Source organism: Salvelinus fontinalis, chromosome 34 (genome assembly GCF_029448725.1).
Source record: "Salvelinus fontinalis isolate EN_2023a chromosome 34, ASM2944872v1, whole genome shotgun sequence".
Lineage (NCBI taxonomy): Eukaryota > Metazoa > Chordata > Actinopteri > Salmoniformes > Salmonidae > Salvelinus > Salvelinus fontinalis.
Genome location: NC_074698.1, coordinates 12,868,691 through 12,890,734, shown reverse-complemented (window position 1 = coordinate 12,890,734; position 22,044 = coordinate 12,868,691). Strand labels below are relative to the sequence as shown.

The 22,044-nt window shown below is 41.2% G+C and overlaps 2 protein-coding genes across 7 annotated transcripts; both read right to left on the bottom strand.

Annotated features, from left to right (window-relative positions):
• Positions 1-712: 712 nt before the first annotated feature.
• On the bottom strand, positions 713-8,653 carry LOC129833167 (transmembrane protein 106B-like). Of its 5 annotated transcripts, none has more exons than XM_055897526.1 (7): positions 8,566-8,653; positions 7,199-7,409; positions 6,325-6,478; positions 6,038-6,178; positions 5,889-5,932; positions 2,476-2,529; positions 713-2,026 (listed from the first exon to the last, which is right to left on the bottom strand). In XM_055897526.1, the coding sequence occupies exons 2-7, from the start codon at positions 7,405-7,407 to the stop codon at positions 1,909-1,911; spliced, it is 720 nt and encodes a 239-aa protein (XP_055753501.1). In that variant the 5' UTR covers positions 7,408-7,409; positions 8,566-8,653; the 3' UTR covers positions 713-1,908. The 5 variants fall into 5 exon arrangements, with proteins under 5 accessions (XP_055753501.1, XP_055753502.1, XP_055753499.1 ...); XM_055897527.1 differs by having other exon boundaries at positions 7,199-7,412; positions 8,566-8,618; XM_055897524.1 differs by lacking the exon at positions 8,566-8,653 and adding an exon at positions 8,432-8,559 and having other exon boundaries at positions 7,199-7,412.
• Positions 8,654-9,093: 440 nt separating this feature from the next.
• On the bottom strand, positions 9,094-21,966 carry LOC129833147 (next to BRCA1 gene 1 protein-like). 2 transcript variants are annotated; one of them, XM_055897479.1, is made up of 19 exons: positions 21,715-21,966; positions 18,529-18,591; positions 18,412-18,430; positions 18,295-18,317; positions 17,965-18,150; positions 16,714-16,791; positions 16,365-16,561; positions 15,909-16,034; positions 15,425-15,628; positions 15,050-15,209; positions 14,624-14,893; positions 14,264-14,471; positions 13,852-14,139; positions 13,590-13,757; positions 13,048-13,465; positions 12,844-12,926; positions 12,377-12,452; positions 12,099-12,195; positions 9,094-11,880 (listed from the first exon to the last, which is right to left on the bottom strand). In XM_055897479.1, the coding sequence occupies exons 1-19, from the start codon at positions 21,814-21,816 to the stop codon at positions 11,707-11,709; spliced, it is 2,940 nt and encodes a 979-aa protein (XP_055753454.1). In that variant the 5' UTR covers positions 21,817-21,966; the 3' UTR covers positions 9,094-11,706. The 2 variants fall into 2 exon arrangements, 1 of the variants encoding a protein (XP_055753454.1); XR_008756043.1 differs by having other exon boundaries at positions 11,795-11,880; positions 12,354-12,452.
• Between the last annotated feature and the right edge of the window lie 78 nt (positions 21,967-22,044).

Sequence of the window (22,044 nt, the reverse complement as noted above, 5' to 3'; positions counted from 1 at the left end):
CAGAGGGTGTCACGCTCTACCGTCCTCTCATTAGAATGGGGTCTGTTAAATAATATATGGGGCCATGCTCTGCACTCCTGTGTAGTGGCTCAAATATCACAGATGAGGAGTTATGGGGATTGGAAACCTGAGGTTTTTGGCAGGCAGCCAAGTCTTGGGTTGTGTTCAGTAGAAACAAACTGGAGAAAATGCTTGGATACGAGTTCAGGTAGTGGTAAGGATATTCTGTTTCAAAAATACTTTCCCCTGTTTCAATCTTACTGGATGCAACCCCCAGTGAGTGCCTGTCATGGGAGAGAAAGGACTAAAAGTAATTGCCAGCCCATTGACATGGGTCACGTACAGTTCATTGGCATGGCCACCTGCATTGTGCTATTTTGCAGGTGAATTATCAACTGTGAAACTACAGTCTCAGACAACTGGACCAGTTGACAGGAAGGATAACATGTTCTTAGTAACAGAACAACACTGATTACAACATATCTGTACAAAGTCTTGGAGTACTCTATGAACACTTTTGATGACTTCCTCTCTTGACCGTAGTATCCACTAACATGCCATTATCTTCTCCTTCTTGTCTTCCAGCCGTGAATGAATGTTCACACTGCAAAAACAAGCTCCAGTACAGTGCTAAGATTGACAACAGATACTCAGTGAGTGCATGTGATACACCGTGATAATGCTATGTATTATTGATATACAGTACACAAGATTATAGGAGTGTTTTTATTTCTCAACTTTACAGTCCATACAGTACTCCCAGCAGTGGTGAAGAGCCCATATCCAGTCTTTGGTGAAGAAGACCCATATGGACTGGACCCAACTGTCATCAAGGAAACTTTTTCTATGCAACTTCAGCACCACTTAGTGGCCATTTCAATATACAACATCCTTTAATTATGTGACCAAACAAGGAACATGGAATCACAAATCCTGAGAAAATAGAATACAGTATTGAATCCTTTAAAATGCATAGAATGTTTTTCACTGGTCTGACAAAGGTAGAAACAATGCACTAAAACCCTTAACCCAAAGAATAGAGGAAGTAAATATTAAGAGTATTTGAACAGGGCATAAGAAACATTGCATGATGTTTGCTTTAGTGGAAGAACACAAGGGAGTATAAATTAGTTAGCTTCCCCATTCCAAAAATACCCGAGGTGGCACTACTAGTCCATGTGGATTCCAAACAACCATTTTTCCCCTCACTAATAATCTCATTTCAGTGACACAAAAACCATAGGTGAATTAATATCCAGATCTTGTTATAGCTGATACAATTAGAGATTATGGTTTAACATAGAAATGTGTGGGCAGTAGTCAATCCCATTAGAGTACAAATCAAAGACAGAACTGTAATTTCCATGTGATTCCATAGAAAAGTTCTAAATAGTCTACCAGTCATTATGTGATCAATACTACATAGTTGTATGCATAACTTTAAGAATACTTAAATGGTTTTACCTACTTTACCCAATTAACACACATACAAAAGTAATTTACTTGTTTGTAGAAGTGCACCGACAATCTGTTTTATAGGAAATTATGCAAAAATATAACATCTAAATTAAATTACTCTATCCCACTCAAGTCTTTCAGTTTCTTTGAAGACAAAACAGAGTAGGCTTCAGTAGGATGTAGTGGAAAAAAAGTAACTTTTCACAGCGATGACCCTACTTATAAAACAAGTGCTACAGAGGTGCATAAAAACAACAAACAGAACATTTCAGAGCTTTAATTTTAATTTCAAACTCCACATTTTTGTCATTTCCTTCTTCCCCATAACTTGAGGGAACATTTGCATTAACTATGGCTTTTGACCACACAGTTCTACACAGTTCACCTCCTGGCCTGCTCCTCAGTCTTCCCCTCACCCTTGTCATCCCGCCCCTAATGGAGCCCTTGTTCTCAGGGTGTAGGGTTGATGATGTGGGGTGTTGTGGTGTTAGACCCACAGTCGATGTATTCATACGTGTCCAGGGAAAGCTGCTCAAAGTGGGCCAGGTAGTAGACAGTCATTGACATCCTGAGGGAGGAGGATGGTTACAGATTATACAATTTCTCATCTATTATTTATCAAATGTAATGATCATTTATGTAATTGTACCAGATTTAGGTCAGCCAGCTATTAAGGTTTCCTAACCGTAACCATGAAATAAACTCTCCCTTGAGCCATCACTGTAAAAACTGGGCCATGTTAACAAGCAATGCAGCCCTTTTATATCCCATCCTCAGAGTTTAACCACTAATAAGAAATACATAGGTTAGTCTCTGACCCCATTGGTTTACTAGGTTTAGTCATTAACTATGAAATATTATGGTATACATTTCTTCCCAGTTTCAATAGGATCATTGTTCATTGTTGAATGTATGCATTATAAAATGTTAATCGAATCTAAAATGGATAATCTGTGGGATCAAAGCTACATTTTGGGGGGTGTTTTACCCATACTGACTGACTGGGCACATACTCACTGAAGATGGACAAATAACGTGTGGATCTTGATTGTAGATTTCTTGCAGTAATTGCTGGGAAGAATAAATAGGAGAAAATAATGAATCCCTTCAGGATTTCCTTATAAAAGATATGATTTCAAAAACAACCCACTGGGCTGTTGAATTAGTGCTGTTTCAACGTAATTTGACAACGTATTGTGACGTGAAATCTATGGAAAATACATTGATTTGAAAAAAAGGTCATCAACTGTTTTGAGGGTGAAATTTCAACCACAGGATTATGGATGTCATCATGGTAACCACATTTGAAACATTGTATAAAATGTTGAATTTGTACCTTTAAAACAACATCAGAACTCAACGTTATATCCACTATCAGAAAAAAAACAATAGGCTGGGCAGCACCTCCTACTGAAGAATTCATCCATCTACAGCTACCCTTGAGTCTCCCATCCAGGGTCTTAACCAAGCCCAGCCCAGCTTAGCTATGAGATTTATCATTGACTATTACCAATGTGCTATCGTGACTATTATTATTATTGAGAGATCTCCACTTTAAAACTAAATAAATTCACTGTTGCTATCAAAGTCATTGCAAAGGGTAGGTTTAACAGAGTAAATAAAAATGTGATCATACTTTAGCACTTATCATCAATGATGCTATTTAGTCCTATATCGCATTTGCAAAGTCATCAACAGTTGTTTAAATTCAACCCAGAATTAACCTAAAAAAAGACAATACAATAGGCCTAGTGTTTCAAGCTCTGGTTGACTTCAAACTCAATGAGGAGATGCACCTTCTGCTTGATAGTTCCATCTGTGCCAATGACTTAGTCTGGCTTTAATTCCAAATGTATAATGTGTGTTGGATTTACATCTCCATCTTAAAGGACTAAATAAAATCAAACTTTATTTAAAGTGCATTGAAAGTTTAATTTAATCGTATTCTTTCATTTAGATTTTTGGTTGAGATGGCTTCATAAATACAACATTGTTCATTTGTACACAAACTGGAATTAAAACCAGACTAAGACAGTTGCACAGATGGAACTATCCAAGCAGATGATTAAAACCTTCTTCAAACATCTCGTGTAGGCTTACCCTGGCGTGACATTTTGTAACCATATAAATCTCTCAGACAAGGTGACTCTTATCAATATAGTCGCCTCTATTTACTCTGATTCCAAAACACTAATTAGCATCAAAGTAGACATCATGCAATACTACAATTCCCTGCAAGCTCCTGCGTGTCAGCTCTAGTTGACACATTTGCTAACAAGTAGCGTCAATTTAAAACTTGCACAAGAAAGTTACAAGAATTCAGGTTTAAAAAATGTTGCCAATATATTAATTGCTACATTTAGATTGCCAAATCGAGGATAAACTGTCTCATCCAGATCATCATGGCATTTGTAGTTCTGTATGATATTAGCTGTTAATGTGGCTTAGCGTTTCATTTTTTAGGGGTAAATACAGTTGAATATATTGATATATGTCACCTAGTCCTATAGACTACACGGTTATCAAAAAGATCATGCCAGGGTAAGCCTATACGTAACACAGCCCTTATTTGAAGTGTTTCTAAAATCCCCTATGGGAAAAATGAATGTTGGGGAAACGATTGGAACCATTTCCTTGCTTGACTGCTAAGTTTTATGGGTATTATGACGCATACTGTGGTACTCTATGGGACTAAGCCAGTGGCTCAGATGGAACTAGCCAAGCAGTAGATCCAGGTAACTGCCAAAATAAAGGAAACACTTGCGTAAACAAGGGATAAAAATAATATTGAAAGCAGGTGCTTCCACACAGGTGGAAGCACCTGATCCAGAGTGAATTAAGCAATTAACATTCCCATCATGCTAATGGTCATGTATAAAAATGCTTGGCAGGCCACTATTTTGGCTACGCCCAATAGGATAACAAGTCCCCCATCCACAGGGCACGAGTGGTCACTGTATGGTTTGATGCGCATGAAAACGAGGGGAACCATATGCCATGGCCATATCAGTAAGCAGATCTCAACCCAATTAAAACACTCATGGGAGATTCTGGAGTGCACCTGAGACTGCATTTTCCAACAACAACACACCAAATTATGGTGTCGCATTCCCATAGAGTTTCAGACACTTGTAGAATCTATGCCAAGGTGCATTGAAGCTGTTCTGGCCCAACACCCTATTAAGATGCTTTAGGTTGGTGTTTCCTTTATTTTGGCAGTTACCCAAACCTCTCCTTTAAAATGTTGATATTTGGTTGCGTTGTCAACCAAACAATTCAATTATTACTTTTGTAATACAGTAAATAGCTTAAAGTTAAAGCAATCTTACAAGAGAATGTAACATTCAACCCTAAAATGAGTAACATATCCAAGGCTACATTGAGGATACTGTAACTATACATTTCTTATGTAACCATATAAAAGTCTGCATGTTCAAAAAGCATGCATAGGTCCTCACAGGTCTGTGGAGACCTTCACAATTTCTGTAATCTGTGCAGAATATCAATTGGACCATATACTTTTAATGTAATCTCAACTGCAATCTAGGCCATTTGGTTCTGCTTTTAAAAGAAGTGCAGTGAAAACAATCTGTTTTATCAATAAACAAAATATGACATTACCTTCCCATTTGAACTTTGCTGGGCTTTTAAAATGGTTGAAAGCACAGTGATAGACATTTGAGGTGACGACGACAATCAAAAATCTAATTGTTTTTCCATTGGAATTTGGTTGAAAGCATAGTGATAAAACATTGGAAATTCATCAAACTTCTGGCTGTCTTTTTGAGTGGGTGAATATAGGTTGTAATCTCATTGATCAACATGTTAACCAAATTGTAACCAAGTTGAAATGACATGGTGTGCCCAGTGGGAATGCTTTTGACTACTTTCAGTCCGGAGGCCCTTTCATTTTGTGAATAGGAATTGCTACTGCTAGTGACAATTAGCCTGCAACACATAAAAAAAAGGGAGATGGATTGCACCTGCCAGTGCTCCCAGCTAAGCAGGTTATGCTAGTTTATGTACTTTTGTAGACAAATACTTAATATCTGTTCAAACATTTGATCGTCACGCCTCAAACTTGCTCTAAATACAAAAAAAAACATTTACAGTTTTTCTTTGTCTTTATACATTATTCAAAGCTAGCCAAGAAAAAGGAAGAGAATAACCGTCTGTAGAGCACACAAAATAAATTCTCACATTTACAGCGAATTAGTTACATTACTTTCACATGACAACATGACACAATCAAAATAAGCTTAACTTTACAGCACAACTAAATTAAAAGGACTGCGTCACTATATTGTAAGTGTTTTACCATGGCACTTTGTATAACCAAACAGCCACAAAAGCAGCTTTATGTCTCACTACTGACGCGATGGAAGATTCAGCACCAGCCATAATTTAACCAAGGTTATACTTGTACTTACTTCAGACCCTCCTCCATTAGCGTGACAGGAATCTCAAAGCTAAACTGTCAGGGGAAATAAGAGCGTTAGTGAGTAAAGTAACAATATTTAGAGGCTTTTAGAAGCTAACATCTCTGCAGTATAGCAGTTGGTAGAGGGGAGGTGCTCACCGTTTTGTCCGTGAGTGGTTTGACGGTGGTGACATTTTTCATATCAGCCTTGCCCACAACCGTTTTATCAAAAAGAGCCTGCACTGTCAAGTTGTAGGCCTGAACTGTAAAAAAGTTGTCATTGGTAATATTCAGGATGTTCTGTGATGGGAGAGAGACAAGGCGATTATTACATTCACCTCCAAAAACACACTCCAGTGATGCAGAGGAAGAGGCCAATACTTTTATGGCATAGCCCAGATAGAAACCGACTGTGTGGTATATGAATAAGGCCAATGAGGTCTCACCGTGATGTTCATTTGGACAGTGGTCGGGGTGAAGTAAACATAGACAGACTCGACAGCCCCGGGTGAGAGGATGACACTGCGAGGAAACAAGAAGAAGAGGACGAGCGAGCTGACCAGTAAGCACAGCGTCACCGACACAGTGACATACAATTTCCTGTAAGGAGACATGATATGTATAAGTTGAGTATTGATTGAAGGCCCAGTGTAGTCAATATGTTTTCTTTTCTTTGTTTAATATCATATTGTACAACAGCTGATGAAATTTACACTGTAAAAGTGTGCTTTTTTTGCTGGTTGAAAATGTAATCTACACAGGATCTTCTAATCAGCAAGTTTGCATGGGCAGGAGTTTTAGATTTCCATGGTGACATCACCATGCGGTTAGTAGACCAATAACAAAAAGCTCCAAATCTCTGCAAATAACAGCTAGTTTTCCTCTCTCCAGTCATGCTGCATTCAACTGCTAGTCGGAACTAGAAAACTCTAAAATGTACAACTTGCTAACTGGTTGTTATACACGTGCTGCGTTCAAGGAATCAGCAAATCGGGAGTTCGACTAGCATGTGAACGTGGCATACGACCAAAAGTTTAGAAAGTTTAGCTAAAAAGCTTGTTAATGGAAATCTATTACAGTAAGTTAATTCATTGTTACCCAGAAATGATTGGGGGAAAATGGCTGCATTGCATTGGCCATTTTAACATACCACAAGTGTTTTCATGCAGTATACGCAAAACACACCTTGATACAGATGCCCACTCACGGAACACAATATTACTTTGCACACATCTACACACCATAGACTTAAAAGACCTTCTAAAATGCTGCATGTGGGAAATAAAACAATTGTTGCTGTAAATCTCAACATGGTCGTACGTGTGTCGTGGTTTCAGTCTCTGATCGGAGCAGGGGATCACTGCCACCAATTTGCTCTCCTGACCTCGTGGGATGCGGCCTGTGCCCTGGCAGGTTGGGCAGTCCAGTGTTTCCTCAGAGTGTCTCCTGTTAGAGGTCTTCCTCCTGTCCTGCTGGGGTACGATGGCCTGCTCATCATTCTCACTGGGCTGACTGGAACCAGCTCCCATGCCTGCTAAAGAGACAGTCATATATACAGGTAACTGCCAAAATAATGGAAACACCAACATCAGGTGTCTTAACAGGGCGTTGGGCCACTACGAACCGCTAGTACAGATTCAATGCTCCTTGGTATAGATTCTACAAGTGTATGGAACTCTACTGGAGGGATGCGACACCATTCTTTCACAAGAAATGTCAACATTTGGTGTTCTGTTGATGATGGTTGAAAACGCTGCTCCAGAATCTCCCATAAGTGTTCAATTGTGTTGATTTGGTTACTGAGGCACACACACACAGCGAAACATTTGACTCCCATTCAAAATCCTATTTTCCCTAACCTCAACCCCCCCTAGAAATAACCTTTTTATTTGTGGTGACCTGCAAATAGTCCCCAGTTGGGCAAATTTTTGTTTGTTTACAATTCTTGTGGGACCAGTATAGTTCAGCATGCACTCCTTTGAGACCCCTCTTTCAAAGTCACTGAGCTCTCTTCTTCTAGCCAAAATAATAGGCAATTGGGGATTTTTTATATGACCCTAAGCATGATGGGATGTTAATTGTTCAATTAATTCAGGAACCACACCTGTATGGAAGCTTCTGCTTTCAATATACTTTGTATCCCTCTTTAACGCAAGTGTTTCCTATAATGTTAGTTGCTTCACATCAATATAAATGATACTTTACTATTTGATATTTGTGACGACAAAGGATTATATTTTATGTATGTATGTGCTTTGCTGTCTTGGTGGATTTCACAATGGAGATTATTTTAAATGCATACAATTAGACGATGTATAACTTCGCAGACACCATAAGTATGAACCAATTAGATCGAAGTCGGCATTGTCCATACATCAAACAACATTTTATGTGAATTAAGACAATTTAGCAAATAACCGATGGCGAACGTCAGTTTTAATCTAAACAGAAATTTGACTACGCTTTTATAACACTCCGCATACAAGTCTTGTGACTAGTTTCGTTTCTCTGCCACCCCTGAAGAAAACAACTTGTTTCACTGTGTTTACTTGCCTTGTTTATGGGGTGTTACGATTTATAAAGACGGCGCCGTCAACAAGATGATCTGTAATCTAACTCCACACAATACGCCTCACAGCAGTCGTGAAAATGGTCTAATATTCGTTTTATGTTGGTCACATACTCACTGAGCAGTGGCGCAATGTCCTATCCAGATGAGGGTGGCGCAACGTAATTTTGCTGCCACCTACAGGAAAGAATTAAAGCGGCTATTTGTAACTTTTTGGGGAACCCGACCAAACTCACAAAGATGAGTTCTAGATCTGTATTTTCATTGAAAGGAAGTCTAAGAAGCGGTAGATGTGTTCTATTTTTATGCTTCCCGTGATTACGTTTTATTTTCGAGTCTTTTACTTTCAGTTTTGTACACCAGCTTCAAACAGCTGCAAATACAATATTTTTAGTTATGGAAAATATTTCAGTGGTTTAGAGGGTACAATTATTATTTACACTGTACTTGCTCGTTTAGTCAAACTGAAAATAAGCAAATGTTAGCAACCATAAAATGTCGGAACAATTTCTGCATAGTGGAATCTTTTATAGGTTGCCTACTCAATGTTTTAAAACGAAGTCAAATAAATACATTGATTCCTGGGTATTTTTTTTGTGCATTTTAAATATTTTTATTTCGCCTTTAAAAAAAAAGAACTGACATCTAAGTGTAGTGACTTTTATTAGAGACAAGATATTTGTACATCACAGGTAGCCTATGTCTTTTAATTGCCTGGAAACCCAACATTTAATTGTATTAAATTCTAGGTCGGCAGAAACGAGCGTTTGAATCAGGAAAGTTTGCTTTCACGATCTCTACAAGCCAGAATGTTGAATAAAATTATATTTTTACGTACTTTACCGGTTGTTTTTGTGGTTGGTCCTTTTGGTGGAAGGAATGTCTGACAATATCCACAGGAAAGTATCATTTCATTCATATTTCTATCACCTGAAGCACGAGCAAAACCATGTAAACACGTGCACGAGCTCGGCAAGTAATGCATGTATTTTTATCATGTGTGCATGCCGGTAAATTACATTAAAATATAATTTTATTCAACATTCAGGTTTGTAGAGGTCGTGAGTATAAACTTTTCCTGGATCAAATTCTAAATTCTGCCGACCTAGAATTCAATGCAATTCAACGTCAGGGTTCCAGGTAAGTCTTAAGTGCAACACAGAAAGAGTTCAGACAATCTGCACATTATCCCTCCCCAAAAAACGTTTGGGAGTTCTCATTCTTCACCCTCTATGAAACTTTCCTGCCCATATATGGAAGGTATGAATGTTTCAAGTACATGTATGTAGACATTTATGAATCGCACTGTTTCTGACCTCCATTAACCTGCCATAATTTCTGACATATATTTTTCCACTGTGGGAAAAGATTACTTTAATTTAAAAGACCACAATACTTATTGTCCTTGAATTCAGTTTCTCCTTGACACCCTAAAAGTTGACTCATAAGTGGCAATAAATCATATACCATAACCTGGTAGGACTGTACATTTTAGTCATTTAGCAGACACTTATCCTTTGGTAAGACCCTAACCCTAAGAACCATTAAGACTACACTATATCAAAATAGGGTCGATTCAAAGGGTTTTTGTATTAATGATTTTTACCAATATCCATTTGCTACATTACATGACTGGCCACTAAGTGTTAATTCTTTTTCACAATGCTCACAACCCTGTCAAGTTCCCCTTAGTGTACAAGACTTAAGCAAACCTTTGCAGTATCTTTTCTTCAAATATAAACATATTAGAACAGTGGAAATTCAAGCACAATGACATGAGAACGCTTCAACCAGAAGAACACAGGCAAATCTTCCGTTACATTTCCAAAACAGCCCTCAAGCAATCAACTCTAAAACAAAAAATATTTTAACAACAAAGATTACCTCCTAGGATCACCTGAAACACATTAGCATTTTCATATTGGAAAATAATAAAAGCATTTCAAACTTGTTACATACTGCTTGATTTCAGTTTAAGTTTTGAAAGAACTTGAAGTACATTTAAAAAAAAGAATGATACCAAGTGGAACGAGTCAATGCTTTTGATATATCATGATCACCAGGCCCCCTGTATGGTTCTGAAAAGAACCCCCCTCCCTCTGAGGACAATATAGAGCAGATTGAAGACATTTTGTAAAGGAGGTTAATTCATTTCTTGATAAAATCCCTTCAACAGGATCTTAAAAATGATAACATCCTTCACTTCTTGAGCAGCTAGTCTTTTGGGTTTGCATCAATATTTATGTCTTCCATGTGCAACAAAAAAATCATTTGTATATTATATTTACATGATTTTTATTTTTAAACCCAAATATACTCCTAGTTAAGAATGATGATTAATATGCCCTCTCAAAATGGAATTAAATGGAGTGCATCAATGTAATGGTCCTCATTTCAAAAATACTTCATGTGTACACAATTACGCACAAATACCCATAGCATGTTGCCAGCCATGGCACGACATCACAGAAAGCAGGGGAATGATTATCTTCAATCAATAAGACACGCATCATGTCTACAGTACGCTGATACTTTGAACAGTTAAGCTGAGAAAGGTTTAAGCATGTGGGTGTGTGTGTGTGTTTAATTGCTGTGATCTGAATGAAGCATAGCGTTATCCAACACTGACAGTCATTCCCACTTGGAACGAGGACCTGACATGTCCACTATTCAAACATTCTATGAAGTTGATTAACGTCATACAATGTTGACTATTGCCACAGCTTATAGAAGAAGTAAGTCCTATATGGTTCTGGCTCTCTGTGATAAATACTACACCCAACACCCCTTCAGCTAAGCTTACACCTTTTCCTGTAACTCTTGTTGAATATACCTGGTCTATGGCTGCATATTCAGCCTGTATTCCAATCTATGACTTCTAGGGTGAGTATACTGTTTAACAGGAATGGCTTGGCGATAGCAACTTGTGATATGTTTGCCATTTGTTACCACAGCAATGAAGGTGTTCTCCTGGAAAGAGTAGCCCACCTCATCCACCCCCCTTCAGTCTCCCCCTTTCCTATGCAAAAGCCAACAGGCAGAAACGGCCATGTTAAATTAATCTACATACATACATACTGTAGCTATTTGATAGTCTAAATATCCCAAAGTCCGTGGGAATGTCTCTAGGTCATAATCAGGATACCTCCTGTCAACTTGGTCCAAATCTAAAAAGAGTAAGAAGAGACAAGAGGTCAAGGCATCAGAGGTTAAACCCATGACGCCACCCCAGCTCCTCCTCCTCCTCCTGCCTCTCTCCTCAGTAGCGGGTGGAGTACCAGTCATTGTCGGTCATCTGGACCAGTTCGTTGACCACGTCCAGCAGGTTGTAGTTGTGTTTCTTCAGCAGCCGCTGGTTGAGCGGCCGGTCACCAAAGCCCATCTCCACCAGCACCCCCATCATGGTGTCCTGGGTGGCTCCATCCACTGGGGGCTGCAGGAAGGACAGTATACTGTTTAAAATACACCTCCTAGATACTAACGACTCTGATAGTCAGTAATGACATGTTAAAGTAGCCTCATAATGGTGGCATTCCAGTTCAATGTCTCAACCACCATGTTGATATGATATAGCAATCCTCTGAGATTGCAAAAAGGATGACCTTGAATGCCATCATTAACAGCACTGTAGGAAGTGAACGGAGGACTGACCTGCACTGGGCCAGGCTGCCCAGTGAACAGAGCCTTGTAGGCGGATGCTGCGACAGACAGGGCTCCTTTCACCAGGCCTCCAGTGATGCCTGGGTGCCTAGAAGGAACAAGACAGACAGAGAGGGCCAGGGAGTGAGTCTTACTGACACCATTTTGTTTCTGGTCAGCCAACACTAACATCATTAAATTGACATTCCACTTTAACAAATCTCTTTAACAAGAGAGATCTAGGAAAATATTAGCATCTGAACTGACTGAGTTGCACATCAGGGTCCCACCTAGGGTCTTCGGAGTTGTCTTCTGAGTCACCAGAAGCAGATGGGCTGTCTGGTTGGCTGTCTGGCTGCTTGGAACCTTTCAGACACAACCACAGAGATGACTGGTTGGTTATGTTCTGGGAAAAGGATATACCGGTATGCTCATATGGATAAGTTGTAGAGCTCTAGAGGGGAGTGTATAGAAGGTGCTCTTTGACAAGAATGACTCTCCAAGCAGACCTCTACTCCATAGCCATTGATCTAGTACTTAGTACTTGTGTTTGTTAGAACCAAGCAGACATTGTACTTTGGATATTACCGCTGAATGATCAGACAGCAAAAAGGCACTGCAGCAAGCAGAAAACATTATTACTGTTAGGGCATTGTCGTCAGTTAGGCCCAACTGCCTTTATGTGACGAGCAAAAACGCTTTGTTTCCTTTAGTTGCTAGAACTACTGTTCAGTATGTGACCGTGTGTATTCCTTACCATCCTCTGACTCTCCCTGCTGGTAGACCTCAGTCCTGTCCAGGGACTCTGCTGCTGCCTCGGTCTGATCATTGCTGTCTAGGCTGAAGACAACACCAACAATATACATCTACATTTTGGAACATCTCAGCAATTTAGCACTGTCAAAATGTGTAATAGCACTGTAAACCTATTTCCAAGCACTGCTGGCCCATGGTTTCTCACCTGGGTGTAAGAGCTGAGTTGAGCCGAGGGGGTGCCACCACCACAGGGGTTAGGGGCACGGCGTCCAACGTCTGGGAGGTGCACAGCATATCGTTGGCACTGCTGGAGCCTGAAACTGTCTCTTCTGCTTCATCGTGCTCCCCCTCGGGAGTGGTACGGCCCTGGCGGTCGGGATCTGTGGGCGTGTCGGGGGCGTCGCCAGGCTGGGAGAGGGCGGAGCTGTACATGGACTCTCCCAGCGGGCGGCTGGTGTCGAAGCAGTCAGGGAGGATGATGATGTAATCCTCGGATGAGGCCGAGGAGGAACGGCTGCGGGCGCCCCTGTTCCCCTCTGTCAACTCTCCTTTATCTTCGCCCTTGTCTTCGTCCCCGCTGGCGTCCACGCAGATGCTCTCGATGTCTGACTCCAGTCCCTCATCTGCAAACGGTCAAACTATTTAATTGTTGTTTTTTACCTGACAACAGGGCCCAGATTTGAGCTCATGTGGTATTTATCAACCAATCAACTAATTGAAAATAGAAGGATAAGTTGGGCCAATCACCTGGCATCATCAGCTCTGGTATAGCCAGCTGGGGTGGTGCTAGGGCTGTGAGAGGGGCCACATGGGATATGTCCCGGGTTTTCTCCAACCTCGCCTCCAAACGCTTATCAACACCTTTCCCTTTAAGACAAGAGGAGGCGGAGCCACCTTGGGCTGCTGGGCGGACCACTGTGAAGATCAGGGAAAGTAATTTGTTATATGTTATGGCCCTTAATCTGGTATTAACATAGGCTTCATATGGAACTAATTAATAAAAACTCACCTTTGCCGGGACAGTTCCCATGCAGGGGTGTGTGGTCTGGGGCCTCCTCCAGTGTGAGCGAGCGCATCACCGTCTCACACACAAACTGAGTCCCGCTCATATCCTCCTCTCCCTCCTCCTGGGCTGGAACCCGGCCCCCCTCCGCCCCTGGCCCCAGGCCCTGAGACGGCTGGATGCTTGTGACTCCCTGGGCCTGATGGGCCTCTGCTTCCTCCTGGATCAACCCCAGGGTGGGCTTCTCCTGCAGGGGACCGTCATGGGGCAGTGGGGATATGCACGGGGTCATATCTGTGTGGAAGAGAGAGAGAGAATGAGAGAGAAATTCAGAAAAGAGACAGAGAGACCTTAAGTGCAGTCAACTGATTAGGAACACCCTGCAGATTTAGCATGTGAATAGCAATGGAAGGCTTACCTGCCGGGGTGTTGTTGGGCACGCTCTCTATTTCCTGAACAATGTTGATGTCCAGCAGCTCAAAGGAGAGTAAATCCTGGGCTGTGAGCAGGTCCACAGAGGGAATGTAGTATTCTCGTTCGTCTTGGTCCACTGACATGAGTGCTTGATCCCTAGAGGATGCAGTACAAGTCTTCCCATCCTTATCTGTGGAGAGGGGGTTCTTCCCCTGTAGAGCACCAGCAGATCGAAATATATGTTACCCAGACAGAATACATACTTAACTGAGATTACTACCATCTTTTCCAGAGAACTACAGCATTGTATAGCAGTTTGGGATTGGCCACTGAGAACTAAAGTCAAGAGGGTGGGTGGACTTGCCTGAGGGGTGACGCAGGGCGACACCAGCACGCCATCTGCCATCACGGCTGCAGGGGCCAGGGGGTCCACCACAATGCTGCACCAGACGCGAGGGCCAAACTGCTCCCCACCGTGTGCCAGACGCCAGTGGGAGGTGTATGAGCCTTCCAGGGCTGGGGCGCATAGGGCCACGCTTACCACGCCCACCTGACCTGGCTGCAAGAAAGGCACAGCCACCTCACGCCAGCGGTCGCCCGACGCCACCGCCAGATTCCCCCACATGAACTTCAGCTGAGAAGGAGATGGGGGTAGAGAGAGAAATAGACTGTCAATGTTATGCCTAACTCTCATCGTTGTGTCCTCCTTTCTGCTAAGAGTACTGTGGCTGTCAATGGTAACCTCAGATAATGTGCATATCCCAGGTGCATCCTCATCCCATAATAGTACCTTGGTCTCAGAGCTCCAGCTCACGCTGCCAGTGTTTCTCATCTTCCAGTACTTGATGAACTTGGTGCCCGGGCGAAGACGAGTCCCATCAGGCAGGTTCTCATCCAGGAACAGGGCCGTCATGGCTGGCACCACCAGAGGGCAGGGCCGCTTGGGACGCCTGGGGGACAAAGCGCCAAAATACACTATTAAACCACAGAACATCTCTACAAAGCACAACTCTCGCTGTCCTTTCCCTCCTTTTGACAGCAGTCTAATTACAGAGACAAGACCTGTGTCTCTCACTGATTTGGCCTTAAGATACTGCTTGCAAGGTTTGGTATTCTGTGTATCTCCTTTCATCTAATTCTGGTCAACTGTCCCTTTAAGACGTACTCTGGGCTGTTGGCCTGGGTGGCCCTGGGTTGGAGCAGGACGGGGGAGGAGCTCCCGTCGCCAGCGGCACTCCACTGCAGGCCCCTCCTTTCCATCTTCAGCTGCTTCCTGATCTCCTTTACCTCCGCCTTCAGCTGACGCTTCTCAGCCTTCAGACGCTGCTTCTCCGCCTTACGGAAGCTCCGGTCCCCTCGCCGGTAGAACCTGGGGACAAGGTAGGGAAGGGGAGAATGCAAGGGTTTCTGATTGGCCATCATATGACAGATACAGTTCTGACAACTTTCTGATGACAATGATCATTGTAGGATTGAAAATTCCAAACACAAAACAACCCCAAAATTGGAGAGTCATTTCTCATATCAAACCATAGCAGCCCCATAAACAATAATTAATTAACATTGGCACCCCATAAGCATTAAATGAGGTTCCAAAAAGTGAATATGTAACTGTTACAATATGTAATATTTTCCAACACTGGTCTTACCTGCTGTGGTCTGGGGCTGGTGAACCGTGCTCAGGGATGGAAAGGGGTGTTCTGGCTCTCACCAGGTTGTGGCTGGGGTCATGGGAGAAGCTGCAGGGCTCACACAGTGTGCATGACGTACACACACTGGGAAAAAGAAACCAGACATTCAGGGAGCAGCACACCAAACAAAGGGCCTTCTGATTATTTTAAACTGATCGTCTTAGGTTTCGCATACTGAAGAAATGGAAACGACAACTGATCGAAGGAATACGTTTGTTTTGGAGAAACACAATGTATGTTGGAGGCCCTAAATTAAAAGTATGTGGGAGTAGGCTATTTACAAAAACATGTAAGAAAATATCTGATTACATTGGTGTTTATTTACCTTAACTCACATTTTAACTAATTCACATTTGTCAATGTCCTCCCTAGTCTCTCTCAGAGAGACCTCTCTTCTCCTCCTCCCCTTCTCACCTGCACTGGTATCCTCCCCCAGCGGTCTGGCCCCGGCAGCTGCTGCAGGCAGGGGTGGAACTAGGACCCCCAGGCAGGGTGGAGGAGGTCACCTCAGGGATCTGGGCCTCAGCCCCAATGGGCTTGTGGATGCAGCACTGGCCCGAGAACTCCCGACAGATCTTCTCCACTGCCTCCCTCACTACTTGGTCTTTGAACTGGATGACAAGAGTTTGGGTTACTGGTTAGCTTAATTTCATCTATAAAATATACACATACAACCATATACATGTCAAGGTTAAGTGGTATGATTCTAAATAGTACATTCATTGACAATAAAACCACAGTAATTTCCAAGTCATCTCCTCACCTTCTCCATGTAAGATGTAAACCATGCTGGAGGTGTCTTATCTTCCTCTTTGGTCCCCTTTAGTTCTTTCATGATCACCTTGGAAACCAAAGTAGAAACACATTGGTGAGAAATCAGACAAATATTTATTTTAGGACACGCAATGACTTAGTTTGGTCTTTACTTTTATTAAATGAATACCTAATGACACAAAAGCTCATTCAATTTGAAAGAATTTGCTATATAAAAGTAATAGTGCTGCGCGATTAGTACTTTGAGGTCAGTTCGGTTTGGTTTTGGTTCGATTTTAAAAAACAACATTAAATACACTATGCATTATGTGGGTTGAATGCTGTAACACAGAATAAAGCAACTAATAAAAATCCCATGATGGTAGTGACTGCCCATTACTGCTTATCAACCATCATTTATTCACTGTACATTAATCAAATATTTCAGTTGTTGTTTATATTACATTTGTTTTATTTGATTACTTTATTATTTCAAGTCATCTCTTCTCTATAGAGCTGCTGCCTATGCAGTCTGACAAAATCTAAAAATGTAGTTCCTCAAAGTAAATAAGGCATACTTTTGTGACTGCTAAATAGCAACTACCAATCACTTAGACTGTGTATTTTCTGGTAGATACCCCACGAAGCAACAGTTGCTCTCTATATCACCTCACGCAATGGACCTTGGTCATTGTAGTTAAATACCGCATTTTATGCGCTAACCCATGTAGAATATTGGCCTGTTGGAATCTACAACTCCCTACTACATCACACAGTTCAGGCTGGATCTAATTTATCTCTAGAAAAACTATGAGATGTGCGCATTGAGCTCACAGGAAAAAAATGAACGAAATGGAATTCAAATATATATATTTTAAAAATTATTCTTATTTTTTTTTTTTACACCTTTATTTAACCATTCAAGTCAGTTAATAACAAATTCTTATATTACAATGACAGCCTACGCCGGCCAAACCCTCCCCTAACCCAGACGACGCTGGGCCAATTGTGCGCCGCTCTATGGGACTCATGATCACGGCCAGTTGTGATACAGCCAGGGATCGAACCCGGGTCTGTAGTGACGCCTCTAGCACTGCGAGGCAGTGCCTTACACCGCTGCACCACTTGGTCCCTATAATTTAACCAACATTGGTCAATTAGTTGTTTAAAAACCGAAACATAACCAAAATGTTGGTTAATCGCTCAGCACTATTAAGTAGGAAGTATACAGTAGTGTGTATATCTATAGCTCTGTCCTTACCATGCCCTGTTCGGGGACAGCAGCCTGGACCTTCCGGCTCACCACTTGAGCCAGGGTTGGGCAGTGCTGTGGGGGACGGAACCCTTTCTTGGGCTCCCCTCCACTGGCCTTGGCCGGCACACGCGTGGGCTGACCCCTGGTCTCATACACATTCATGTGCAACCGGTTCCCTTGCCTGGATGCACTCTGATGAAATCAACATAGAGGAATGATGGTTAATGTATTCCTTTGTTACTTGAAGGCGTATTTTGGATCCTGCCTCTTCACTTGAAACTTTTGTCATCATAAGGCCTAAGCAGGGACAGGAGTCAGATTTAAGTTACCACCTACCTTTAATGCCTCCTCATACTCCACTAGAAGAGGAAAAATATCATTATTGGACATTTTACATTGAACAACTAATTCATATTATGTTTGGTACAAAAAAAAATTTGTTTTACTACTCACTTTGGCTGTTTATGGATACCTGAAACAAAACGGAAATGTATTGCAACAACATTGTAATAGCATTGTATTACCATTCCCAACAAATTAACATTGCCGTAACTCTTTGCTCTCACTCACCTCCTCATTCTCCTCATCAAAATAAGTAACTTGTAGATTACACAGGCCAAAGGACCTTTTCACCTGTAGACAAAAGACACAATCTATAAACCAACCAGTGTATTACATGATTTAGCAAGCTGTTTCTCAGACAAAGGACAGGCGCCTCCAAATGACATAAAAATTATCCTTTCAAGAAGAGCCAAAAATCAGTCATGTTATCACGGTTATATTTATGCTATGCCGTAGTATCCCTTATTTGCTCATTGAATGAACAAGCAGGGCTATGATGTAGCATATGATGTCTGAAAGGAAAATTGATCGGTCTCCTTGAAGGCAATGCCATGGCAACATGGAGACACAATGGCAATTTCAATGAGGATGAACTCCGTGACTGGTGACTGGACAGCGGAGTGACAATGGAGTCTGAGCTTGCTGCTGCCAGGAGAGTCAGAGGAAAACAGTCTCATAAGCTCTCCACATAGGAAAAACAACAACTGGCATCCACCATTCAGTCTTGCACTCACTGAAATTAAGATTTCCCATTTTACTGTGGGAAGAGAGAGAATGCAGCCCATTGCAAGATATTTTATTGGCTTGCTTTGGAAAGTGACACATCTTGGCACAAGGGGATGTTGTCAGATGAGGTGGCTTGGCTCAAATGTTTATTTTGACATCATGTGGCAGGGCTGTTAAACGCTGGAGTGAGAGACGGAAGCCTCAAGTATCATAAGCCAGACTCGCCCTCGAATCAATACCCTCCACATACTGACGTCAAATAGAGTACAGTACTAACATGAACCAAGCTATCATAGGAGAGTAATATGTTCTGTTATTGTATTCATGAAAAGGAAATGAGAACCGCAGAGAACTAGCAACATTAACTGTAGCATGCAGTGTAGCCCTCTATCTCAATAGCCTGACTGTTGTCAATAAAGTGTCACTGGGGTAAATATGAATTAATCCCAAAATGATGCAACTGAATAATAGATGATAATGGGGCATTTAAAAAATGTTTTTTTATTTAACTAGGCAAGACAGTTAAGAACAAATTATTATTTACAATGATGGCCTACCAAAAGGCCTCCTGCGGGGGAGGGGGCTGGGATTATGTAAATGTTTTATTTAAAAAAATATGAAATTAAAATAGGACAAAACACACATCACGACAAGAGAGACAACACAACACTACATAAAGAGAGACCTAAGACAACAACATAGCATGGCAGCAACACATGACAACTAGAGGTTGACGATTAATCGGAATGACCGATTAATTAGGGCCGATTTCAAGTTTTCATAACAATCGGTAATCGGCATTTTTGGATGCCGATTACATTGCACTCCACAAGGAGACTGTGTGGCAGGCTGACTACCTGTTATGCGAGTGCAGCAAGGAGCCAAGGTAAGGTGCTAGCTAGCATTAAACATATCTTATAAAAAACAATCAATCTTAACATAATCACTAGTTAACTACACATGGTTGATGATATTACTAGTTTATCTAGCTTGTCCTGCGTTGCATATAATCGATGCGGTGCCTGTTAACTTTTATTGAATCACAGCCTACTTTGCCAAACGGGTGATTGAACAAGCGCATTCGTGAAAAAAGCACTGTCGTTGCACCAATGTGTACCTAACCATAAACATCAATGCCTTTCTTAAAATCAATACACAAGTATATATTTTTAAACCTGCATATTTAGTTAATATTGCCTGCTAACATGAATTTCTTTTAACTAGGGAAATCGTGTCACTTCTCTTGCGTTCTGTGCAAGCAGAGTCAGGGTATATGCAGCAGTTTGGGCCGCCTGGCTCGTTGCGAACTGTGTGAAGACCATTTCTTCCAAACAAAGACCATACTTAATTTGCCAGAATTGTACATAATTATGACATAACATTGAAGGTTGTGCCATGTAACAGCAATATTTAGACTTAGGGATGCCACCCATTAGATAAAATATGAAACGGTTCCGTATTTCACTGAAAGAATAAACGTTTTGTTTTCTAAATTATAGTTTCCGGTTTTGACCATATTAATGACCTAAGGCTTGTATTTCTGTGTGTTATTATATTATAATTAAGTCTAGGATTTGATAGAGCAGTCTGACTGAGCGGTGGTAGGCAGCAGCAGGCTCGTAAGCATTCATTCAAACAGCACTTTCCTGCATTTGCCAGCAGCTCTTCACTGTGCTTCACGCATTGCGCTGTTTATGACTTCAAGCCTATCAACTCCCGAGATTAGGCTGGCAATAATAAAGTGCCTATTAGAACATCCAATAGTCAAAGGTATATGAAATACAAATGGTATAGAGAGAAACAGTCCTGTAATAACTACAACCTAAAACCTCTAACCTTGGAAGTCTCATGTTAAAAGGAACCACCAGCTTTCATATGTTCTCATGTTCTGAGCAAGGAACTTAAACCATTTTTACATGGCACATATTGCACTTTTACTTTCTTCTCCAACACTTTGTTTTTGCATTATTTAAACCAAATTGAACATGTTTCATTATTTATTTGAGGCTAAATTGATTTTTATTTATGTATTTTATTAAGTTAAAATAAGTGTTCATTCAGTAGTGTTGTAATTGTCATTATTACAGAGACAACAATAAATCACGCAAAGCAGCCACAACTGTCAGTAAGTGTGTCCATGAGTAGATAGGTTCTGCTTGTAGTCTATTTTGACAGCCACGGCTTCAAGCGCTCATCCCAAGAATGTCACTGGTCTTCCTTACTGTTGTTGTTACCATTGACATGGTTACGACGCATGTATACTCATCTACGTGGATGCCCTCTGCAGGGCAGGCTCCAAATTAATTTCTAATGTATCTTCAGCAAAATGTAGGCCTATTGTAATATATCCACTTTTATTAATAGCAGCGCCTCTTATTTTAGCATTGCTCGATATTATGTTGTTGCGACTGGGATGTTGTTGTAGTACTGATTTCCTGGTCGTTTAGATCGGTAGCTACTGTACCTACTAGCTAACATTAGGCCCTAATTGTTAAATACTGGATTGTCATAGCTAGAACAATGTTTTCAACTACAGGGTATCAATCATTTATACAAGGTATACAACATTTAGCAAATAAACGGCCGGCGATCGATGGTTGATAGCTTTAGCTTCAGTAACAGCCTACCGTAAAGGTATGCCAAGGTGAATGCTGCTATGAAAATACCAGCATCGTTATCCTTGCTTACCATGGCCTCCATTGACTCCCAACTCTTCGTCTCGGAACCTGACAGAAGAAAATTCTTCGCATTCCCCCTGAAATTCACCTTCAAATTGATGTAGAAGTCCATTGCTTCTTGTTTCTATGAATTAAAACATATCAAGGAAAACAAAAACGAATCACTTTTGCCCAGATAAATACAGACAGCCTGCCTTTATGGTATGTGACTTATCCGGATGAGGCGTCTTTTCTGTTTACATCATCAGCTATGTAAACACACCCATATGATCACGTGACAGAAACGCATATTTGAATCAATGCTGCGCAAAAAATAAACACTGACACACAGTTAATGTAA

Bases quoted from the DNA above. Each gene is read 5' to 3' on its own strand.
- LOC129833167 (XM_055897526.1), bottom strand. From the start codon at position 7,407: ATGGGAGCTGGTTCCAGTCAGCCCAGTGAGAATGATGAGCAGGCCATC. The intron at 6,479-7,198 runs GTACGACCATGT...GTCTCCTTACAG, and splicing joins AGACTGAAACCACGACACAC to GAAATTGTATGTCACTGTGT. The intron at 2,530-5,888 runs GTAAGTACAAGT...TATTCTTCCCAG, and splicing joins CTAATGGAGGAGGGTCTGAA to CAATTACTGCAAGAAATCTA.
- LOC129833147 (XM_055897479.1), bottom strand. From the start codon at position 21,816: ATGGACTTCTACATCAATTTGAAGGTGAATTTCAGGGGGAATGCGAAG. The intron at 13,758-13,851 runs GTGAGTTTTTAT...TGATCTTCACAG, and splicing joins TGGGAACTGTCCCGGCAAAG to TGGTCCGCCCAGCAGCCCAA. The intron at 12,453-12,843 runs GTAAGGAATACA...TGTGTCTGAAAG, and splicing joins GCAGGGAGAGTCAGAGGATG to GTTCCAAGCAGCCAGACAGC.